This window comes from Ciona intestinalis, chromosome 11 (genome assembly GCF_000224145.3).
Source record: "Ciona intestinalis chromosome 11, KH, whole genome shotgun sequence".
Classification (NCBI taxonomy): domain Eukaryota; kingdom Metazoa; phylum Chordata; class Ascidiacea; order Phlebobranchia; family Cionidae; genus Ciona; species Ciona intestinalis.
In genome coordinates this window covers 3,282,085-3,299,523 of record NC_020176.2, presented here as the reverse complement: position 1 = coordinate 3,299,523, position 17,439 = coordinate 3,282,085, and the positions used below count along the sequence as shown (strand labels likewise).

The following is a 17,439-nucleotide window of genomic DNA, read 5'->3' as shown; positions in this document are numbered from 1 at the left end:
GTAACGGAGACGTCAGTTCGCTTCACGCTTTTGTTGTCTTCAGTGCTCTGAGATTCAGTAAATTGTTTCGAGTGGCGCCGACAGTTTTATAGTCCCAAGAAAAGTTCAGTCTTTTATTGCCGAGAGTAGAATTTTAAGTAGCTGCGTAAATATACAGCAGCGAAATGGACAATACTACTGTTAGAGGCTGCGGAAATATTAAAGAAGATTTTACAAACTTATGTGACTTGGACGCTTTATGGGGAATAATTGTAACTGGTCTTGCTGCTTTGGGCCTAGTTCTTACGTTCGTTTTTACAGTTGTGTTTTCTGTTAATCTGAAACGCTACGTCAGGTATGACAAGTTTTGCTTATGTGTGTACATCATATATTTTGTTACTGCTGCTACCAGGCATAATGTATATGCATGTGTTTAGAGGAGTATCGTGTGTTTTGTTCCACAAGCCTTATCACCATTACGTTAGGTCCTATGGCACGGCACGCCAGGGGACCTGGGATGTAGGCCGGAGTTTGCTTATTACCATAACGCTTATTACTTCTCTTGAAAGACGTTTGAAGATTTAAAACGAAAAAATAAACTTGTTTAGCTTTGCGAGCGCTCGAAAAACAGCCATCGGTTAAAATGCCTGAAACTATTTTTCTTGTAGCAAAAACCAATTATGTCTGTTCGATAGAGGCTCGAAGTCGAGCAAATTAGCTGCCTTTATTTTGACCCACTCGTGCGGTAATCTCGCGAAGAAATTAAGCGGATCTAACCGATTAATTGCGCTCGAGCAGTTACTTGTACAATTGATTTAGCTAGTAACATATTAATTAGTGTTTTCCCGAGTACATACTTGTATGCTCGGTCATTCAGAACTTCTTCGAACATATATATATAGCACTGTGGGGCAAGATGGATTAGCACATAATATCCCATATTTCCTATTCATGGCGTTATCAAATTCCAATACTCTTTTAGAGTCGTGAAAACAACGTTATATGATTCTGTAAAATTTATTGTTTGCTACGAAAAAGGGAACAAAAATTTGGACCATCCCACACCAACATACTGTAGATAAAAACACATATAAACCATTATTATTTTATGCTGCTGCATACGTTCAAATGATAAATTCTATTAACAAATCTTGTAAACCTAATTGTATATTATTACGTCACAGGCACCAACGTCATCGCTACTCTACGCTGCTGTACTTCGTTCTGTTGGGGGTGTTTCTACTTTTTGCTTTTTCCATAGCTTTTGTAGTGAAGCCTTCAGTTATTGTTTGTTACCTAAGACGTATTGGGTTTGGTATGGCTGGTGTAGTGGTGGTAGCCCCACTGTTTGTGGGTATTACACGAACATGGAGAATGTCGTATCTAGACGAGCTAAGGTAAGAACAAATAATAACATTAGGAAAATACAATGAATTTGGTTGGACTTTGTTTTACCACCGTCTTGGGGTTTCCGAGATTTTAGTTTAACATGCGTTCTTATCCGCGCACTAGCTCGAAATAGAAAAACGTCTGGAACTTGTCAGATCGATCGTATACTTGTAAAGACAAAGCTATAGGGCCGACTAATACCATTCTCGTTATTCATATTCACAAGGGCATTTGTGACGTCACATATAGATGATTAGTAAACTGTAATTTCTCCCCGGCATAGGTAAACGTGATCTGTGCGTAGTTACTTTAGTAGTTACCTCATATTTCATTAAAACGTTCATTTAAATGAAAGTACTTTCTAAAACACAGGTGTGGGCTTTTGGCCGTTTCAGCTGCATGTCTAATGCTTGTCGAGGCGATCATTTTAGCCGAATGGAACATTTTGAAACAGCCTGTACTCGCAAACGGTAGATGCGAGGTACAAGACAGAGATTTGGTGTACTCTGCTTCGTACAACGGGTTTATTTTGATTCTGTTCTTTCTTAGCACGCTGGTGGCGTGTTGTAAAAGGGACCACGACGTATCAACTAGGAAGGTATTTTACTAAGTTCATATATACTCTATTTTACTATACAAATATAGCACACGATAGAAAAAATATGCAGTATGAAACTGTGGAGTAAGATGTATACTGTCGGGGCCTAAATACCATTTTTCTTGGCCGTGTTTTGAACAATGAACAACGCTATTTGAGAGGCGTGAGGGTGACGATTGTATAGTTCTGTAATATTCTTCGCTTGCTACAAATGGAACGTGAAAAAAGAATTAAAACAGGTCTCGTTTTACTCCACCCTCACCCTCATTTACTTTGGTTGCTCAAACATGTGATATAGCCCAGGAAAAAAAACGAATTTATTTTTTGTGTGTCCACACATACATGTTTGAGTAACCAAAGCACCTTATGCAAAAACTTTAAAAAATAAAGTTATAAATTATGCTAGGGCGCTGCAGTTTTTTTATATCGTTGGTCGATTAAATTTAATTTCTGCTGCTGTAGTGGAATAGCTGGCTTCGTGGGACTTGCATTAAATTACCAAGAAATTCGAACATTAATTATTTATTGACGAATTCCCGCTATACTGCATGTACCCAACAGAGAATATAGATGAACTGACCGTATAAATAAAAACATGTTGTTTATTGACTACTGTCATATCCTACCATTTTTAAAGTGATGACTTTAAATTTAGACGGAAACACAATAAACTTTCTATACACTTTTCCTACCCTTATAGTAGGAAAATTCTGGCCCCAAAACTCCCGTGATAAAAAGACTGTCGTATCCCGCCGCGCGAAGATAAATCAGTTACGTTCTTTATGTCATATATATATTTTGACTACACCATTAGTTGGACTTCGAGCACGATAGTTGGTGAACCACGTTAAACTGTTGATACTTACGTTTTAAACTCGACTGTATACAATGCTGTGGTGTTTAAAAGTCAATTTATTATTTCCATTACAAATGCTCTATTGTGTTAAAGCCGCATTGAATGAACTAATTCATAATAGCTCTATTAGCCGTGATTACTAATTTCTTTCCAGAGGTTATCCGGTTTCGTCATAAGCTGTTTAGTGACGTCAATCGTGCTCATTCTTCTTTCCGCTGCCTGGGCGGCCATGTTATGTTACGGCAACGAAAAACTTGGACACGCAACGGACTGGTCAGACCCTACTACTGCAATGTTTATGGTAAAGCATGGAAAATACGATTTTACTAAAAAAAACAAACAAAAAACGTATAAAAACGCGTATATTTACTATAATGTTTCTCAATGCAAAAATACTAAATAATCGTCTTGTATATGTATCGTCGTAATTCCTGAATTGCTGTACCATAAACAACTCGAGAGGCCCAAAACGAATAATTTTTAATGTAATATTTGCACCATTTAAAGCTTGGTAAGTAATTATTTTGTTTAGGTGGTAAGCGGTCTTTTCGTTTTGATCGTTATTTTTTCACCAATCGTTCACACCATGAGAAGAATATACAGTGATCGTAATCACGATTTTCATATGAGTGACCTGCACAGTCATAACCGGGGTTCGTATGAAAAAGCTACTTCACATTCTACACTGCCAACTACTGATCATATGAGTGGGTCATTCGGAGGAAGTAAGTTAACAAAGTTGGGGTAAGATGGGACATGTTTCACTCTTAATTTTCGTCCCATTTGGTAGTAAACAAAGAATATTTAAAATATCAAATAACCTCATTGTTAAAAATACTTTGTTGATTGATCAAAACACGATCAGGAATACAGGATTACCATACATTAAAATATATTCCCTTCAAATTTGTCCTAATTTGGTTAAAAAGTAACCTTCCTGTGACGTACCAAAGGAGAATAAAGCGATGACGTATATGGTATTGTGGGGTAAGACGGATATCGTTGGAACATAATATCCATATTTCCTAAACGTAGCTTTAGCAATGAATTACGCTTTTTTAAAGTATTGCTATACAATCCTGTAAATATTCTTTGTTTACTACTAAATGGGGCGATAAGAGCAATAAAAACATAAACCAACTTACCCCACCAGAGTATATACGATTAACTAAGTTAGGCTGTACAAATAGACCCATGTAAACATTGTTTTCCTGACGTTTAGGAATAAACATTAAAACAGGCTTTTCGTTTTATAGCCTATCTTCATAGATATTTACGACCAACAAACATTTCTATGTACACCAACGCGTATTGGACATTCGTTTAAAACCACGCATATAGTATTTGTATACGCAAGCAGAACAATATTGTGATAAAATAGACTGATTTTGGGTTTCGTTATACCACATGTTGTTACACTACAATTCGTGCCTGACTGCGCTTCTAAAGTGCTTTATAATAAAGGCTTTTCGATTTTCTCTCGGCCAGAATCTTTTCTTTCGAAAAATCAAGGGTTTACTGCTGTATTACGTCACAATAGAATTTGAATTGCTGCTTGGCGACATACTGCGCGAGAGCAAATTATAAAAACGGTGTCCTCTTTGATTTGTATCAAAAAGCAAAATTGCCTAGTGTTTTTATAACACAATGTTTTCAATACATTTTCTCTCAATATGCCCGAATTATTAAAAAGGATATCATATTCTAAATCAAAGTTAAAGATTTAAAAGCAATAATAATACCTCGTAGTTTTTTACACTCCAATGCACATGCTCAAAAGTCAGGGTTGATACTACGCTTCGCTTGGCACACCGCGGCTGTCATGTTACGTCACAGTTGACTTAATACTGCTGTGCGCTTGTAACTTAAGTGGGCACGGTTATGTCTTGAGAGTTTTGTTTTAGATCTGTTGTAAGTCTATAATTTTGGCGGGTTCGAGGCTCGACGCTGGTAACATTTCGGACATATGTAGCCTTGGGCAAGACACTTAGTGGCAATTGCTTCAACCCAGTGGTCCCCTATGGGTTGTCTAAAGTGCCACCCATACACTAAAAATAGGCGAAAAATTAATCACCCACACATTTACATACGTAGTAACTTGCAGGCACGTAGAATATAAAACAGAACACCTGTGACTACGATAACTACGCCACGCGATGATAAATAAGTAACATTATACATTCAACTTTTCTGTCTTTACTTTTAGTTGATGATTTTGAACGGCCTAGGAGTTTCCGAACTCAGGAACAGAACGTAGTGGTAATGAGCCCACTGTCCGATACAAAACCTGTCCCAACCAAGCGAAACGGAATGAATTACAGAGTCGACAGGTGTGTTAATTCTTTGGTAAACTATACGAATGGTCCGGTACCTGCAGACTGGGTTTATATTGACTTGGCTGCGAAAGGGTAGTGTGGGGTGAGATGAGATATTTCCTGTTTGCGTTTTGAACAATTAAAGCGATGCAAGATATTTGCATATTATGTGCTAAAGGTGTCCCATTTTCCCACCCTACCACATTTATTTTGGTTTACCAATATTTTGAACACGCGTTACCCAAAGCTGTTTACAGAGTCCGTCCACCAACGGGGGGTAGAACTAATCCTTCATTAGTTTTAAACGAAGAAGATGTTGTACGCGGTCGCTACTGATAAGGCGAGCGTGTGGTTTATGATTGACCAACCATACGCCTCCGACTTTAATACAAGGCGCAGAATCACGCGTTTTTAGAGTTTACATGAAAAAGGCGTGATTCAACCCATATTACAACCTTTCAATGCAGTTTTGCCAAATTAACAATCGTGTATTGGTATGTATTCCTATAGGAAAATGCCATTTCTGTTTTCGTTGTTGAAATTGAGAAATTGGTATCACGATGGTATAAACTTTATTTTCAGTTATTTTCTTTCTTTACTTTGCATTTTATAAAAGATTTCAGCACAGGTTGTTTTGGGTTAATTGTATTACAGTGGTAAACAATAACTACACAAGCATAATGACGCTAGCGTGAATGCGCTTAATTTTTAATGATTTTCCATTAAAACTTGTATTATTGTATTATACATATATTACTTTGCTTGCCAAGATGCTATTGTATTTTATGTAATTTTGCAATAAATAACATGTGACAAAATACATTAGTCGAAATTCGGTAAACCATTATTTTCAACCCGAAGACAAATGCCCTAGAGAAACGTATGCGCTCTTGATTAGATAGCGATTTCAGCAGCGAGGCGTCGTAGGCAGGATGGCCGAGTGGTCTAAGGCGCTGCGTTCAGGTCGCAGTCTCCCCTGGAGGCGCGGGTTCGAATCCCGCTCCTGTCACTACTTGCCCGGCTAGCTCAGTCGGTAGAGCGTTGGACTCTTAATCCAACGGTCGTGGGTTCGAGCCCCACGTTGGGCGAGGCTTTTGTCTGTAGTTTATTTGTCAAAGCTTTCTTTTTAGCATAAGCTGAAATACGCAAACTTCTTCCCGTATTCGTCTACTGAAACGTAAAGTTACAGCAGCCGGACAGTACACTTAAAAGTTTAACGGTAAGTTCTTTTATACTATTTTCAAACGTTTTGTTTGTACTGTATTTGGTTAGATCAAAGAGATTAAAACCAATCTTTGGTTAGATTGTATTATGCAAAACACGGTCTCTACAAGTATCATTAAGAATCATATTTTGTAAAAAATCTTATTATAACTGTAGCTGTGTTTTTGAATACACTGCATTTGGTTGTAAATGTATTAAACTTGTTTATACTCGCCTGGCTGCTAACGACAGTTTACGACGCTTCCACTGTAGAATGTATATACCCCAAAAACAGTGCCAATGTTAAATAATGTATTTCACAACAACAAGCAGTGTTAAAAGTAAAACATAGTATCTAATAATGGGGGGGGGGGGTCTTGATGTAAAGAGCAACATATGTTATAAACAAATCTTTATTACATGATTTTTCGCTGACATGTGTAAAATGGATGATAAAATCCAGATTTTTTTTTCATAACATAGTGCAGTTTTATTAATATGTATGATGTATAATATAGCATATAATATTTGTATAAATGTTTATTAGTATAAATGTAAAATAGAGAAGGCTATAAAACATGTATAAATGCAATCTGTTAAATGTTTGTTAAATTAAAAGTAAATTTATATAACATATCGATAGTATGCCCTATACCAAAGTTATAAAAACTGAATATCTATATCTTAATGTTACTATATGTATTTCAAGTTCACCATGCAATAACAATATACACAAAGCCCTTTATTCAATAGTTGTAATGCATATTTCGGTAAAAGGTTAATTTCCATCATTAAGAATTACAAAACCATATATTTCAACCTAAAACTGAAATGGTAGAAACATTAACAGCAAATATGGCTATCTGATTCTCAACTTCTTGTTTTAGAACGTTGTTTGAAGCTTTTGGGTTGTTTTGTATAAACGCTGTGATGTTAGCTATACATTGTTTCTGTAACAAAGTGTAGTTAGGTAAAACTTCTATTAATTTTGACCTATTATTGTATCATAACATTAGATTCTCTAATATAAATTAGTAGGTAAATAAATTAAATTGTGTTTTTTATAATGGTTTTTATTTAGGATCGCTGGTACCATTGTGGGTCAATGTCATTTGGCAAGAAACTTAAAAACAATTGTTCCAACCCAGTGGTTCCTTATGGACTTATGGGTTGTCTTTCTTAGCCATACATAAATTGTAAATGTCCTTCTAAAATAATAGAATTATATACGACTGTCGGAGGTAACTTATTAGCGGGCACTCAGTGAAAGAAACAGAACATCTATGTTATGATAACTGTTGTTACCCAACTGCACAAGATAAATAAGTTACACTTATTCATTTAACAGACTTACTTTGTATTCCATAATCTTACGTTTACCAGTAACTCGTTGATACAATTCGTTTCCAATCCGTGCAGTTGCGATCATGCGATAAATTGAATGGCCTTCATCCTGGAGTGACGCTCTCAGTGCAATCTAATAAGAAGGAAAAAAATGTATGCTGCTGTAGGTAAGTTGTTAGTGTTATACCAAATCCTAAGCAGACCCAAGGTGAAAACAGTACACATATGGCTGTTACGACTGTTGTTGCGTAGGTAAAGAAGTTACAATACTTTACCAAAGTCATTTAAAATTAAAGTATGCAAACTTTACAGTGTGCTCGCTGCTAGTGCTAAGTGGTTTAAGGTGCTACTTTTAGGCAATACAATAAGCTGCTTATACCTGCTGCAATAACTCCATGTTATTTTCCAATGCTTTATCATCAGTTATTGATTTAAGCAAGCCTGCCATGTTGTCAATGTATATATAACACCTTGGTTTAATAATCAAATCTAAGGCTGTAAAATATAAGATACTAAACTGTTTGTACTTTTATTGTATAGTGCCTTTAAAATAACTTTTCGTGTTTAAAACATTTAGGTTGTTACAGTGTTAAGTATGCTCTAAAAAAATGTGTGCAATGAAATATATAAATGGTTTTTAAAATATTCCAGTACGCCCATTGTAAAGCAAAACATCACAGTCACATGACCAAAACAAATGCATCATTCTGCCAGAAATTATTGCAGTGTTTCCGTAAATAATTTTAGATCGATAGTTTTGATCCTAGAATAGGAAAATATGTAGAGAAATATTCATCAATAGAATTTCGTGAATGTATTTATACAATCATGAGTAAACGTTTTAAAAAATATGTATTTGTAATTTTAAAATGTTATAGTACAAGTTTCAAAAAGAATGGAGCTTATACATTATCAACGTTAGAACTTGCGATTGAAACGGATTAAACTAAATACACAATTATTAAGACCAACCGATCAAACCGTAAAACGCTGTATCATACATACCAACCACAATACCAAGAAAAGTTACAGAACTTTTTTGAAATCTGCAGGTGAGCTGTTTTTATCACCGCTACACTAATATACGCCATACAGTCGAAATGCATTCAACTTTACGAACATAGCTGCACGATATATGGTAACGGAAGAAAACACGAGGTGTGCAAAACAGAACACCCGTGTTCCAACAACTGTCGTATCCCCGCAATGCTAGGATAGGTAAAATTTATACATTCTTTCAAACACACGGTGGCGCTGTAGATCTACATGTTAAAATGTTAAACTTTTTCTCGTTTTGAACTACACAGACTAACACTAACGGTACTTTAGGTGAATTAATAACGAGATATTTTGGGTTATTAAAATTATTTAAAATACCAAAAACGGTGTCGTGTATAATATTATGAAAATTACTACGTAGAAAAACGAAAATAAACTGCTAATTCAACTTTGATTTAGGAAGTATTTTATAAAGTTTCAATTAAAAGATAAATTGATTACCAAATTAAAAAGTGAAATAAATATCGAATTAAATATGTACAATATTATTCTACCATAACAAAATATAAAATAAGTAATTACACAAAATAAGTGGCGCTTTTTGTTTTTGGGAAATTTATATTAATTGAACAAATAATAAAATGGTCATATTTATTTAATATTTTATTTCAACAAAAAGAAATTTACGCTCATTGTCATAAAAAATGTATTTATACTTTTAGCACAGTTTGCCAAATTACGGAGATGTATTAGAAAGAGTGGTCGTAACCTCCCTTATTTAAATATTACTGACAATGTGGGCTTGTTTACAGTTATGGGTTTGCTCAGTCACGGGGGTGCTAATCAAAGGTATGTCGAGTTGTTTTCTTTCTGAAATGAACTACCGTTCCACCTTCACTGCACGCGATATCCCCTTACCTTGCTTTTAATTCTATGACGAGCCTGACCTGACATACATGCATTTTTCAGAAAAAAACAGTATTTTTTCCGCTGACGACAACCAGCATGCAAGCGAAATGGTCCCCGAAATGTTTCCAAAATCCCCGCATTTTTTAAACCCACGCACCTATATTTGTCGATCACTTTTCCGCATTAAGTAAAAGTTTAACTAAAAGGGTTAAAGGTAATATGCAAAAACATATTTTCTTTGCAACAAGCAAAATACTGTTTAAAAGGGTGTACATAGAGTTGTACGTATTTGTTGGTCATATTGTTGTGACTTTGCAAGTGAACCGTGCTGCGAGAATTCCTAATTTCTTATATACGCTTGAGAGTAACACTCACTGACGATATAGTTCTGTGGAGTGAAATGGGACATCTTAGCACAAAAAATTGAAATATTCTTATCGTGTCTTAAACAACTATAACAACGGTCAGTAGAACTCGTAGGAATACGGTTATATACTTTTTTGAATGTTCTTTGTTTACTACCAAATAAGATGAGAAAGTATATTTAAAATGTGTCATATATCTTCTCCTATACCTCAAAACTCAAACACAAAATTAAATCCACACATTTTAACAATTGATTACGCAAAAGCACACATTAACAATGCGTATAAAATTTAGATTCTGGCCAAATCTCAAAATATAAACGATTGTTTTTACAGATTTCAATTGATGGTAAACAAGTTACTGCATATTTATATCGGTATATCTATAATAGTGAATTTATGGCGAGCTACCAATTACACACACGCGTATAAAAGTTAATGTATGTTCAATTCATCGAATTGAAATCCAATAAATATTCAAATACGCGGTTTAGAAATATAGTTTTATAATAAATGACATCACTTCATCTGGACCACCTACAATGCTACGTGTTGACAGGTAGTGTTATATCGGTATTTGGCGTCGCGTAGTCTGTAGTTTAAAAAACTCATGTACGCTTAATTGGCCATACAAATATAGTAGGTTGGGGTAAAATGGGACATCTTTTCGTACTATTTTTTTGTCCTATTTAATATTAAACAAAGAACATTTTAAAAATTATAAAACCATATGCTTACGACTCCGATAGACCGATGTATTTGTTTAAAACACGATCAGGATATTTGAAAATTATGTGCTAAAGGTGTCCCATCTTATATTGTATAATTGAAAAGATGGAATCACAAAAAAGTGACAGAAGGAGTAACATATTCTACTTTCTTATTCTTTAAACTTAGTTTAATTATTAAAAAAAGTAAAATTGTGAACATAACCAAGCCTGGAGTAAAAGTCTCTTTTATACAAGTCACAATAATGGCTGCCGAAAATTTCGGGTTTTTGCTATATCCAAACGTGTTGTTCTGGTCGCAAAAGCAACAATGCTACCACGTAGATATATGCTTGATGTGGTATAGGGCTGGCGTCTGCGGTTGACGTCAGAAACTAATCATATTTTCCACACGCTTTAAAGTTACCTATTGAAAGTTCGTGTACCGTAATATTCCTTCGTAAGATGGATTCAGTGTTATAGGTTCATTTCCTTTATCAATATATTGTGGGCGTGTAGGGAAATTTCGCTAATTATAGATCGAAGATCAAAGTAATTACAGCACAAAATGAAAATATTATAACTCCGAATTAACTTGTTTTCTCAGTTTTTATTCGGACGTGTTTTTATAAAGATTATATAATGTGGGCTACGATAAGAAGTTGTTAGTACCTTGTACCTACAACCCATATTTTCTAATCGTATTTTCAACAATTAAGAACGCAATTATGAGGCTACGGTTATATAGTTATGTATTTTTGTTTACTACAAAAAGGACAATAAAAAATTGAAACCCATCTTACCCACCCTGCTGTACGTATTAGGTATTCAATCTAGAGCAAAACTGCCCTAAGTAATTGTTTATTTTTTATGTTTGGCATTTATGCAAATACTATAACCAGCATATTATTGTTTTAATGCTGTTAACAAATCGTTGATCCATTTGCATGGAAAACGTGATTTATGAAAATGGATTTACGCCGAAACATTTCGCGATAAAAATCAAATCTAAGTTTGCGTGAGAACATACACATATTTAAGTTTGTGTAGGCAGATTCTGATGTATATTTCGTGCCCTATATCTGTATTTATCTCATAATGAAATACCCAACATAAAATTGATAGGAAAAAACAACAGTTAGGAAAGAACGAATGGCAATTTATTTAATCTACCCGAATAGTACCTTACACATAAATGTGGTTATTACGAAAGGCGAACCCGAAAACACATATTATAGAAGTACGTCAGGCAATTCAAAATCTGTACAAAAAAGCTTTTCGGTCCAAATTATTGACAATGTGCGTCAGAGCATACGTCAAGGTATACGTCACGCGTCGGTGCGCAATCATTACGCAGTATCTGGTAATCTGCAAGGCGTAAATAGAGGCTGTATGTTGCTAAAAATTCCACCCTAATCCACATATACGTAATATAATATGAATATCGTTGTGATCAATTGTACTTCTTATACCGCGGCAAAAAATAAAGGGAAACCGCATGGATACGCGAGTTACCATATATGTAACTGCGGGTAACTGTTTTATTTTGTACGGCTAGCAATTAAAACACCCTATTAGTGACCAGCACTGGGTTAAAGCAATGAATGTTAAGTGTTTTGTCCAAAGACACGTATGTACTCAATAGGTTTAATACTATGTTTGCGACAAACCTGTTCCCATAACAAATAATTGTTCAAATATTATATGAACTGGTGTAATACCCGGTTTCAAATTAAACACTGATTTAAATGCCCAACCTTGGGAAAACATTAACGCTTTTGATAAAATATAACAAAAGTGCCGAAGTACAATCTGTTGTTATTTAATAAAAGGTTTCAACTTTCAATTTATTGTTTACATACAGGGTATATATACACAATACTTTAGTAGGTAAACGGTACTGCAACTTCTTAGGTTTCAAATAATACATTTTAGCTTTTAGAAACGAAAATAAAATGTATTTTATCTTTTAAGAAATTAAAGTATAAATGTGTTATATTTTTTGGACTGTTGGCAATTGCCTCTAAGCTGCCATTTTAAACCAATGCGATCACCGTATACGTAGAAATGTATTGTGCGACAGACCCGCAATCCTATACGCCTTTATTTCGCAAAAGCGCGAAAGATTCCCATGACATTATCTGTCCTAATAAGCGGTTATTACAACAAACGAAAAAGGCGGTATATTATATGTCAGTACATAGAGACCATGGCATAACAATATAAAAGTAATTAGAATGAGAAAAAAATATCACACCACGAAAGAGCTGGTTTTTCAGTATAAAAGTCGCAACTGGTTTCGATGAAACTAGTCGCGAAAGTTTATGCACATATAGTTTTCCACCTTAGCAGTATAGGGTCTTTCTATCACTTTGTAAACAGTCAGAAAAATACGTTTTTATAAGTTCCATGCGTGTATTTATGCCACTTTGATTGCGCGTTATACGGTAATGGTATAGGCTGAGGTAAAATGGTCCGTATTCTATTTTATCGTCTCATTTGGTAGTAAACCAAAAGTTTTGCAGAATTATAAAAAAAACCGTATTAATTGTTAAAAACACAATTAGGAAATATGAGATACTATGCGCTAACGGCAAACCCATCTTACCCCACAGTACTATACTTTTTTGCAATAGGAAATTTTATACCGCGGCAGAGTCAAACGAATATTGGTATAAATTGAGAGCTTCAGGTTCGCTATGAAATTGTTGGTTTTGATTCTCTCTTTTCTTGCGACAGCGCTAAGTTCCAATGGACAAAAGTTTGTGTAAGTAAATGTTTAGCCAAACTAAAATGACGCATCCGCCTTCTTATACAACATACATTTGACATATATAGTAGTTTTTAATTCGTTTTGTTCTGCTTCATACACTCGTACACGATTACGAATTATCTGGTATGCCACGGCATGTCACGTTACGTTCTGTTTAATTTTTTTTTAAACTTCGTAAAACCGTTTTTTTTTCCTTACAGAAAAGTTGACACCAGTTCCCCGGTCGATCTGACTTTGATCCCAGGCTCCAAGGGTAAGGTAGTTGTCAGCGCCGCCATGCAGAAACTAGATTTGGTTCGCGGATTCGAAAACGATTTTAATCTGATGTCCAGAATCGCGTGGGTGGAATCAAATTTGGGGGAAAAAAACAATCTTTCGTCGGGTGGCATTTGGCAGGTATTAACATTTGTATATTTTTCTGTTTTGCTGATAATTCCTTTCCGTTTGTTATTTTATTTAATCTTACGTTCAATACTGTATACTCGCACAAATAAATCAAATGGTATGTTATGTTATTATTATGCAAATATCGAGTACCAAAAAGAGGTATAGTAGGGTGGGGGAAGATGGGACACCTTTAGCACATAGTATCCAAATATCCTGATCGTTTTTTAAACAATTAACAGGGGTCTATTGAAGTTTCAAAGATACGGTTTTATAATACTTTGAGTTTTCTTTGTTTACTACCAAATGGGACGACAAATTAGAATAAAAATGTGTCCCATCTTTCCCCACTTTTTTCTAAATTTCACGTTGTTTTAGATATCTCCTCATATAAAGTCAACTTTACGTGGAAAACTCAGTTCAGAGGTACAACAGCTTATAACCAGAGCTAACTGTGTTTTGGGTCAACCGAATACTGATTTTTCAAACTCAGACTTCAGGTAATATAAAAAGTTTCAGGGTCTGTATATAACCGCGCACATTTTTAATACTGTGGGGTAAGATAGTTACCGTTAGTGCAATATCCAACGTTTTCTAATCTTGGTTTGTAACAATTAATAACGCTCATTTTGAGTGGTGTGAATACAGACATATAATTCTGTAAATTTATTTTTACCACAAAATGCGAATCATGTACCATCTTGCCACAGCCTAACTATTAGTGCCTCAAAAAATGAATCCTGGTTCAAAATTACTCACACACACAAATATGTCACACAGTTCTCCAATTCGTTCCGCTTTCGCCGCTCGTATCTTTATCCAACAGCATTTGGGATCTTCTGGCATCCCTTTAACGATTTCCCAACAAGCTAGATGGTGGAGTACGGTGTACCATCCCGGTGGCAACGCTTCCAAGTTTATAGAGTTTGCTTCGAAAACTACGAATAGCACATGTAATGGATATTGTAATAAAAACCTAATCTCATAACATGAATTTTATTAATTACACACTAAGTTACACAAGTGGTAACTAACACGTAAGCGGGCACGTTGTGTGTGAAACAGAACACTCGTGTTATGAAGACGTTCGTTTACCCGCCATTACGAGAGGACAAATAAGTAACATATAATTCAAACAGAACATTCTTGTTATAACGACTATCATTTTCCGCCACGCGAGGATAAACTAGTAACATTCATTCATTCATTCATTCATTCATTCATTCATTCATTCATTCATTTCCACAGCTTGTGGACATCATAAACTTGACATCTGGTTTGTCCTTGACGGTAGTGGAAGTGTCGGCAGCCGCGACTTTAACACGAGCTTGCATTTTCTCGTCAACTTGGTTAAAGCATTCAAGATCGGACCTCACGACACCCGTGTTGGATTTTCAGTCTATGCATCAAGATCTGAAATACACAGCCGTTTCAATCAACAAATGTCCTTCCAGGCAATTGAGAAACAGATCCTTCGTGCCAAATACCCGAGAGGTAGGTTTAATTTGAATCATAGAAAATGATTCGCGCGCCTGCCTCCGATCCGGTGGTTACACGGTTTAAGACTGGAAGTAAATAAGTGTGTTTTTTAACTCACAAACCACAGAGTAAGACTGCCCACTTTTTTTCTGTTGTAAGGCGGCACCATGACCGGTTTGGCATTGAATGACCTCCTGAAAAATGGATTTTTGGCACCAAATGGGGCAAGACCTGCCTCGGAGGGCGTGCCAAGGTTTCTTGTTGTTTTGACCGATGGGAAAAGTATGGACAACGTGACTTTGCCAGCTGCCGCTGTAAGTATAACAAACTGGTAGAATATTGATTCTATTTGAAAAAGAGACTGACGATGCCATTTAGGCGAAATATATATATTTTATTAAACAATTGGTTGTTTAGGGCTTGATTTTTGTTTGTACATATTTCGTAGCAACATATAGTACATTTAGTTATATGAGACGGCTGCTGTTACTAAGTTCTAAAAGGCCAGTATAGTATATACACATGAAATATGCTATATTTCCTAATCGTCCCTTTTCTTATTTTTATTAAAAAACAACGTTCTTTATATCCTTAAGAATTGTCTTTGTTGTAGTGACATCCTAGGCCTAGTATTTAATTAGATGCAGAATTGATATTAATGTTCTTACAGGTTAAATCTCACGGTATAACCGTCTTTGGTGTTGGTATTGGCGGTGGAATAGATATGGCTGAAATCAGGGATATAGCGAGTGAACCAAGCAGCAGATATGCATTCGGGCTAAGTGGCTTTGACGTTTTGGGCGTCTTGAGAGAGCGACTTTTAGCGGAAGGCTGTTTTGCAACTGCAATTATACCGGTATGTGTGCATGAAACAGCTGTGTTATAAAGATTACCTCTTTCCGGCCACGCGAGGATAATGCAAGTTACTTTCTCCGGCGCCGTGGCGTAGTGGTTAGCGCGCCTAGCTGCCTGTAACCCAGAGGTAATGGGTTCAAGGCTCGACGCTGCTACAGTTGTGCGCGTATGTGTCCTTGGTCAAGACAATTAACGGCAATTGTTCCAACCCAGTGGTCACTAATGGATTGTCCAAATTATAAGCCATGCATAAAAAAGTGAAAAAAATCAAAAAAAATAATCACCTACAAAGTAACATACATGGTAACTGAAAAGATGGCACGAGGTGTTAAACCCGTGTCATAACGACGGTCGTGTTCCGGCCACGCGAAGATAAAGTAAATTACATTCATTCATTACATTCATTCGTATACATTTGAAATATAACATACTTCTAAAACATGTATTTTACTCACACAGAATAACGGTGGTGTTTCTGTGCCTGTGCAATCGGGACAGCGGCATTTTTCCAAGTTCAGTTTTCCATCAAGAGGATCAATTAAAATGATTTTCCGAACTCCACCTGGAGCTCAGGGAATGGTTTACGTTTGCGGCAAAGTGGCGACCCCAAACGCTGCATTACACGATGTTGGGTTCCCAATAACTGAGGTATATTTAGAACTACAAAAACAAATATGTAGTTTAATACTATTAATGCATGCTTGTGAATTTTTCTTTTTAAATATTAATATTAAATATTAATTAATAAATTTTATAGTAACATTTCTGCCTTTTTATCGTATAAATGTATGCCAGCGAGTATGCTTTTTAAATATTTATAAATTTAATTATTTTTTATGTATTTTATAGCATCTATGTATGAACTTGCATTGGGCTACAAAAATAATTTTTTGCTATAGTGAGTGTGCTTTTTTATACAAGCTAGCTTAGTGTTGAAAACTATGCTAGTCAACTTGTTTTAATTGTTTTTTAACAATTCTTATAAACCAGGGAACAGTCACTGTCTACCTGAACGCTCAGCTTCTAAGAGGAAGTGGTAGCCCTGGGATTGGGTGCGGAAAATTAAAGGACAGAATGGCCGTCTTCATTACCGTAAAAAATACTGGGAAAAAAGACTTCGACTTGGATGTGACGTCAGTAACTACAGACGAACCTGTTTTACCGGTAATTATTGATTACTTTAAAAGAATAATATACATAAAAATATTTACATTAGGGTGGGGAAAGATGGGACAACTTTAGCAAACATATCCAAATATCTTGATTGTGTTTTAAACATTAACA

General features: G+C 35.5%; 3 protein-coding genes and 2 non-coding genes across 7 annotated transcripts in view; 4 read left to right on the top strand and 1 right to left on the bottom strand.

Moving 5' to 3' along the window:
- LOC100183714 (G-protein coupled receptor family C group 5 member B-like) lies at nt 1-5,959 on the top strand. The gene is made up of 7 exons (XM_002129361.4): nt 1-334; nt 1,164-1,376; nt 1,741-1,966; nt 2,977-3,123; nt 3,355-3,547; nt 5,029-5,152; nt 5,395-5,959. The coding sequence occupies exons 1-7, from the start codon at nt 165-167 to the stop codon at nt 5,471-5,473; spliced, it is 1,152 nt and encodes a 383-aa protein (XP_002129397.1). The 5' UTR covers nt 1-164; the 3' UTR covers nt 5,474-5,959.
- Nucleotides 5,960-6,063: 104 nt separating this feature from the next.
- trnal-cag lies at nt 6,064-6,146 on the top strand. The gene has a single exon. It is a non-coding gene; the product is annotated as a tRNA-Leu (tRNA).
- A 6-nt stretch (nt 6,147-6,152) lies between these two features.
- Nucleotides 6,153-6,225, top strand: trnak-cuu. Its single transcript has one exon. It is a non-coding gene; the product is annotated as a tRNA-Lys (tRNA).
- Nucleotides 6,226-6,610: 385 nt separating this feature from the next.
- On the bottom strand, nt 6,611-8,182 carry LOC100176726. Its single transcript, XM_002129275.5, has 3 exons — nt 8,064-8,182; nt 7,695-7,817; nt 6,611-7,290 (listed from the first exon to the last, which is right to left on the bottom strand). The coding sequence occupies exons 1-3, from the start codon at nt 8,130-8,132 to the stop codon at nt 7,156-7,158; spliced, it is 327 nt and encodes a 108-aa protein (XP_002129311.1). The 5' UTR covers nt 8,133-8,182; the 3' UTR covers nt 6,611-7,155.
- LOC108949912 overlaps nt 7,763-17,439 on the top strand; it is a 12,532-nt gene continuing 2,855 nt past the window's right edge. Inside the window, exons 1-11 of one of the 3 annotated variants that reach the window (XM_026836563.1) lie at nt 7,777-7,851; nt 8,563-8,736; nt 13,301-13,431; nt 13,638-13,833; nt 14,200-14,321; nt 14,602-14,774; nt 15,070-15,315; nt 15,460-15,614; nt 15,971-16,156; nt 16,615-16,803; nt 17,146-17,319. In XM_026836563.1, the coding sequence (XP_026692364.1) occupies nt 13,364-13,431; nt 13,638-13,833; nt 14,200-14,321; nt 14,602-14,774; nt 15,070-15,315; nt 15,460-15,614; nt 15,971-16,156; nt 16,615-16,803; nt 17,146-17,319 (1,509 nt within the window). In that variant the 5' untranslated portion in view covers nt 7,777-7,851; nt 8,563-8,736; nt 13,301-13,363. Of the gene's footprint in view, nt 7,852-8,562; nt 8,737-13,300; nt 13,432-13,637; nt 13,834-14,199; nt 14,322-14,601; nt 14,775-15,069; nt 15,316-15,459; nt 15,615-15,970; nt 16,157-16,614; nt 16,804-17,145; nt 17,320-17,439 lie in introns of all 3 variants that reach the window. The other 2 variants (XM_018814009.2, XM_026836564.1) reach the window with 2 other exon arrangements.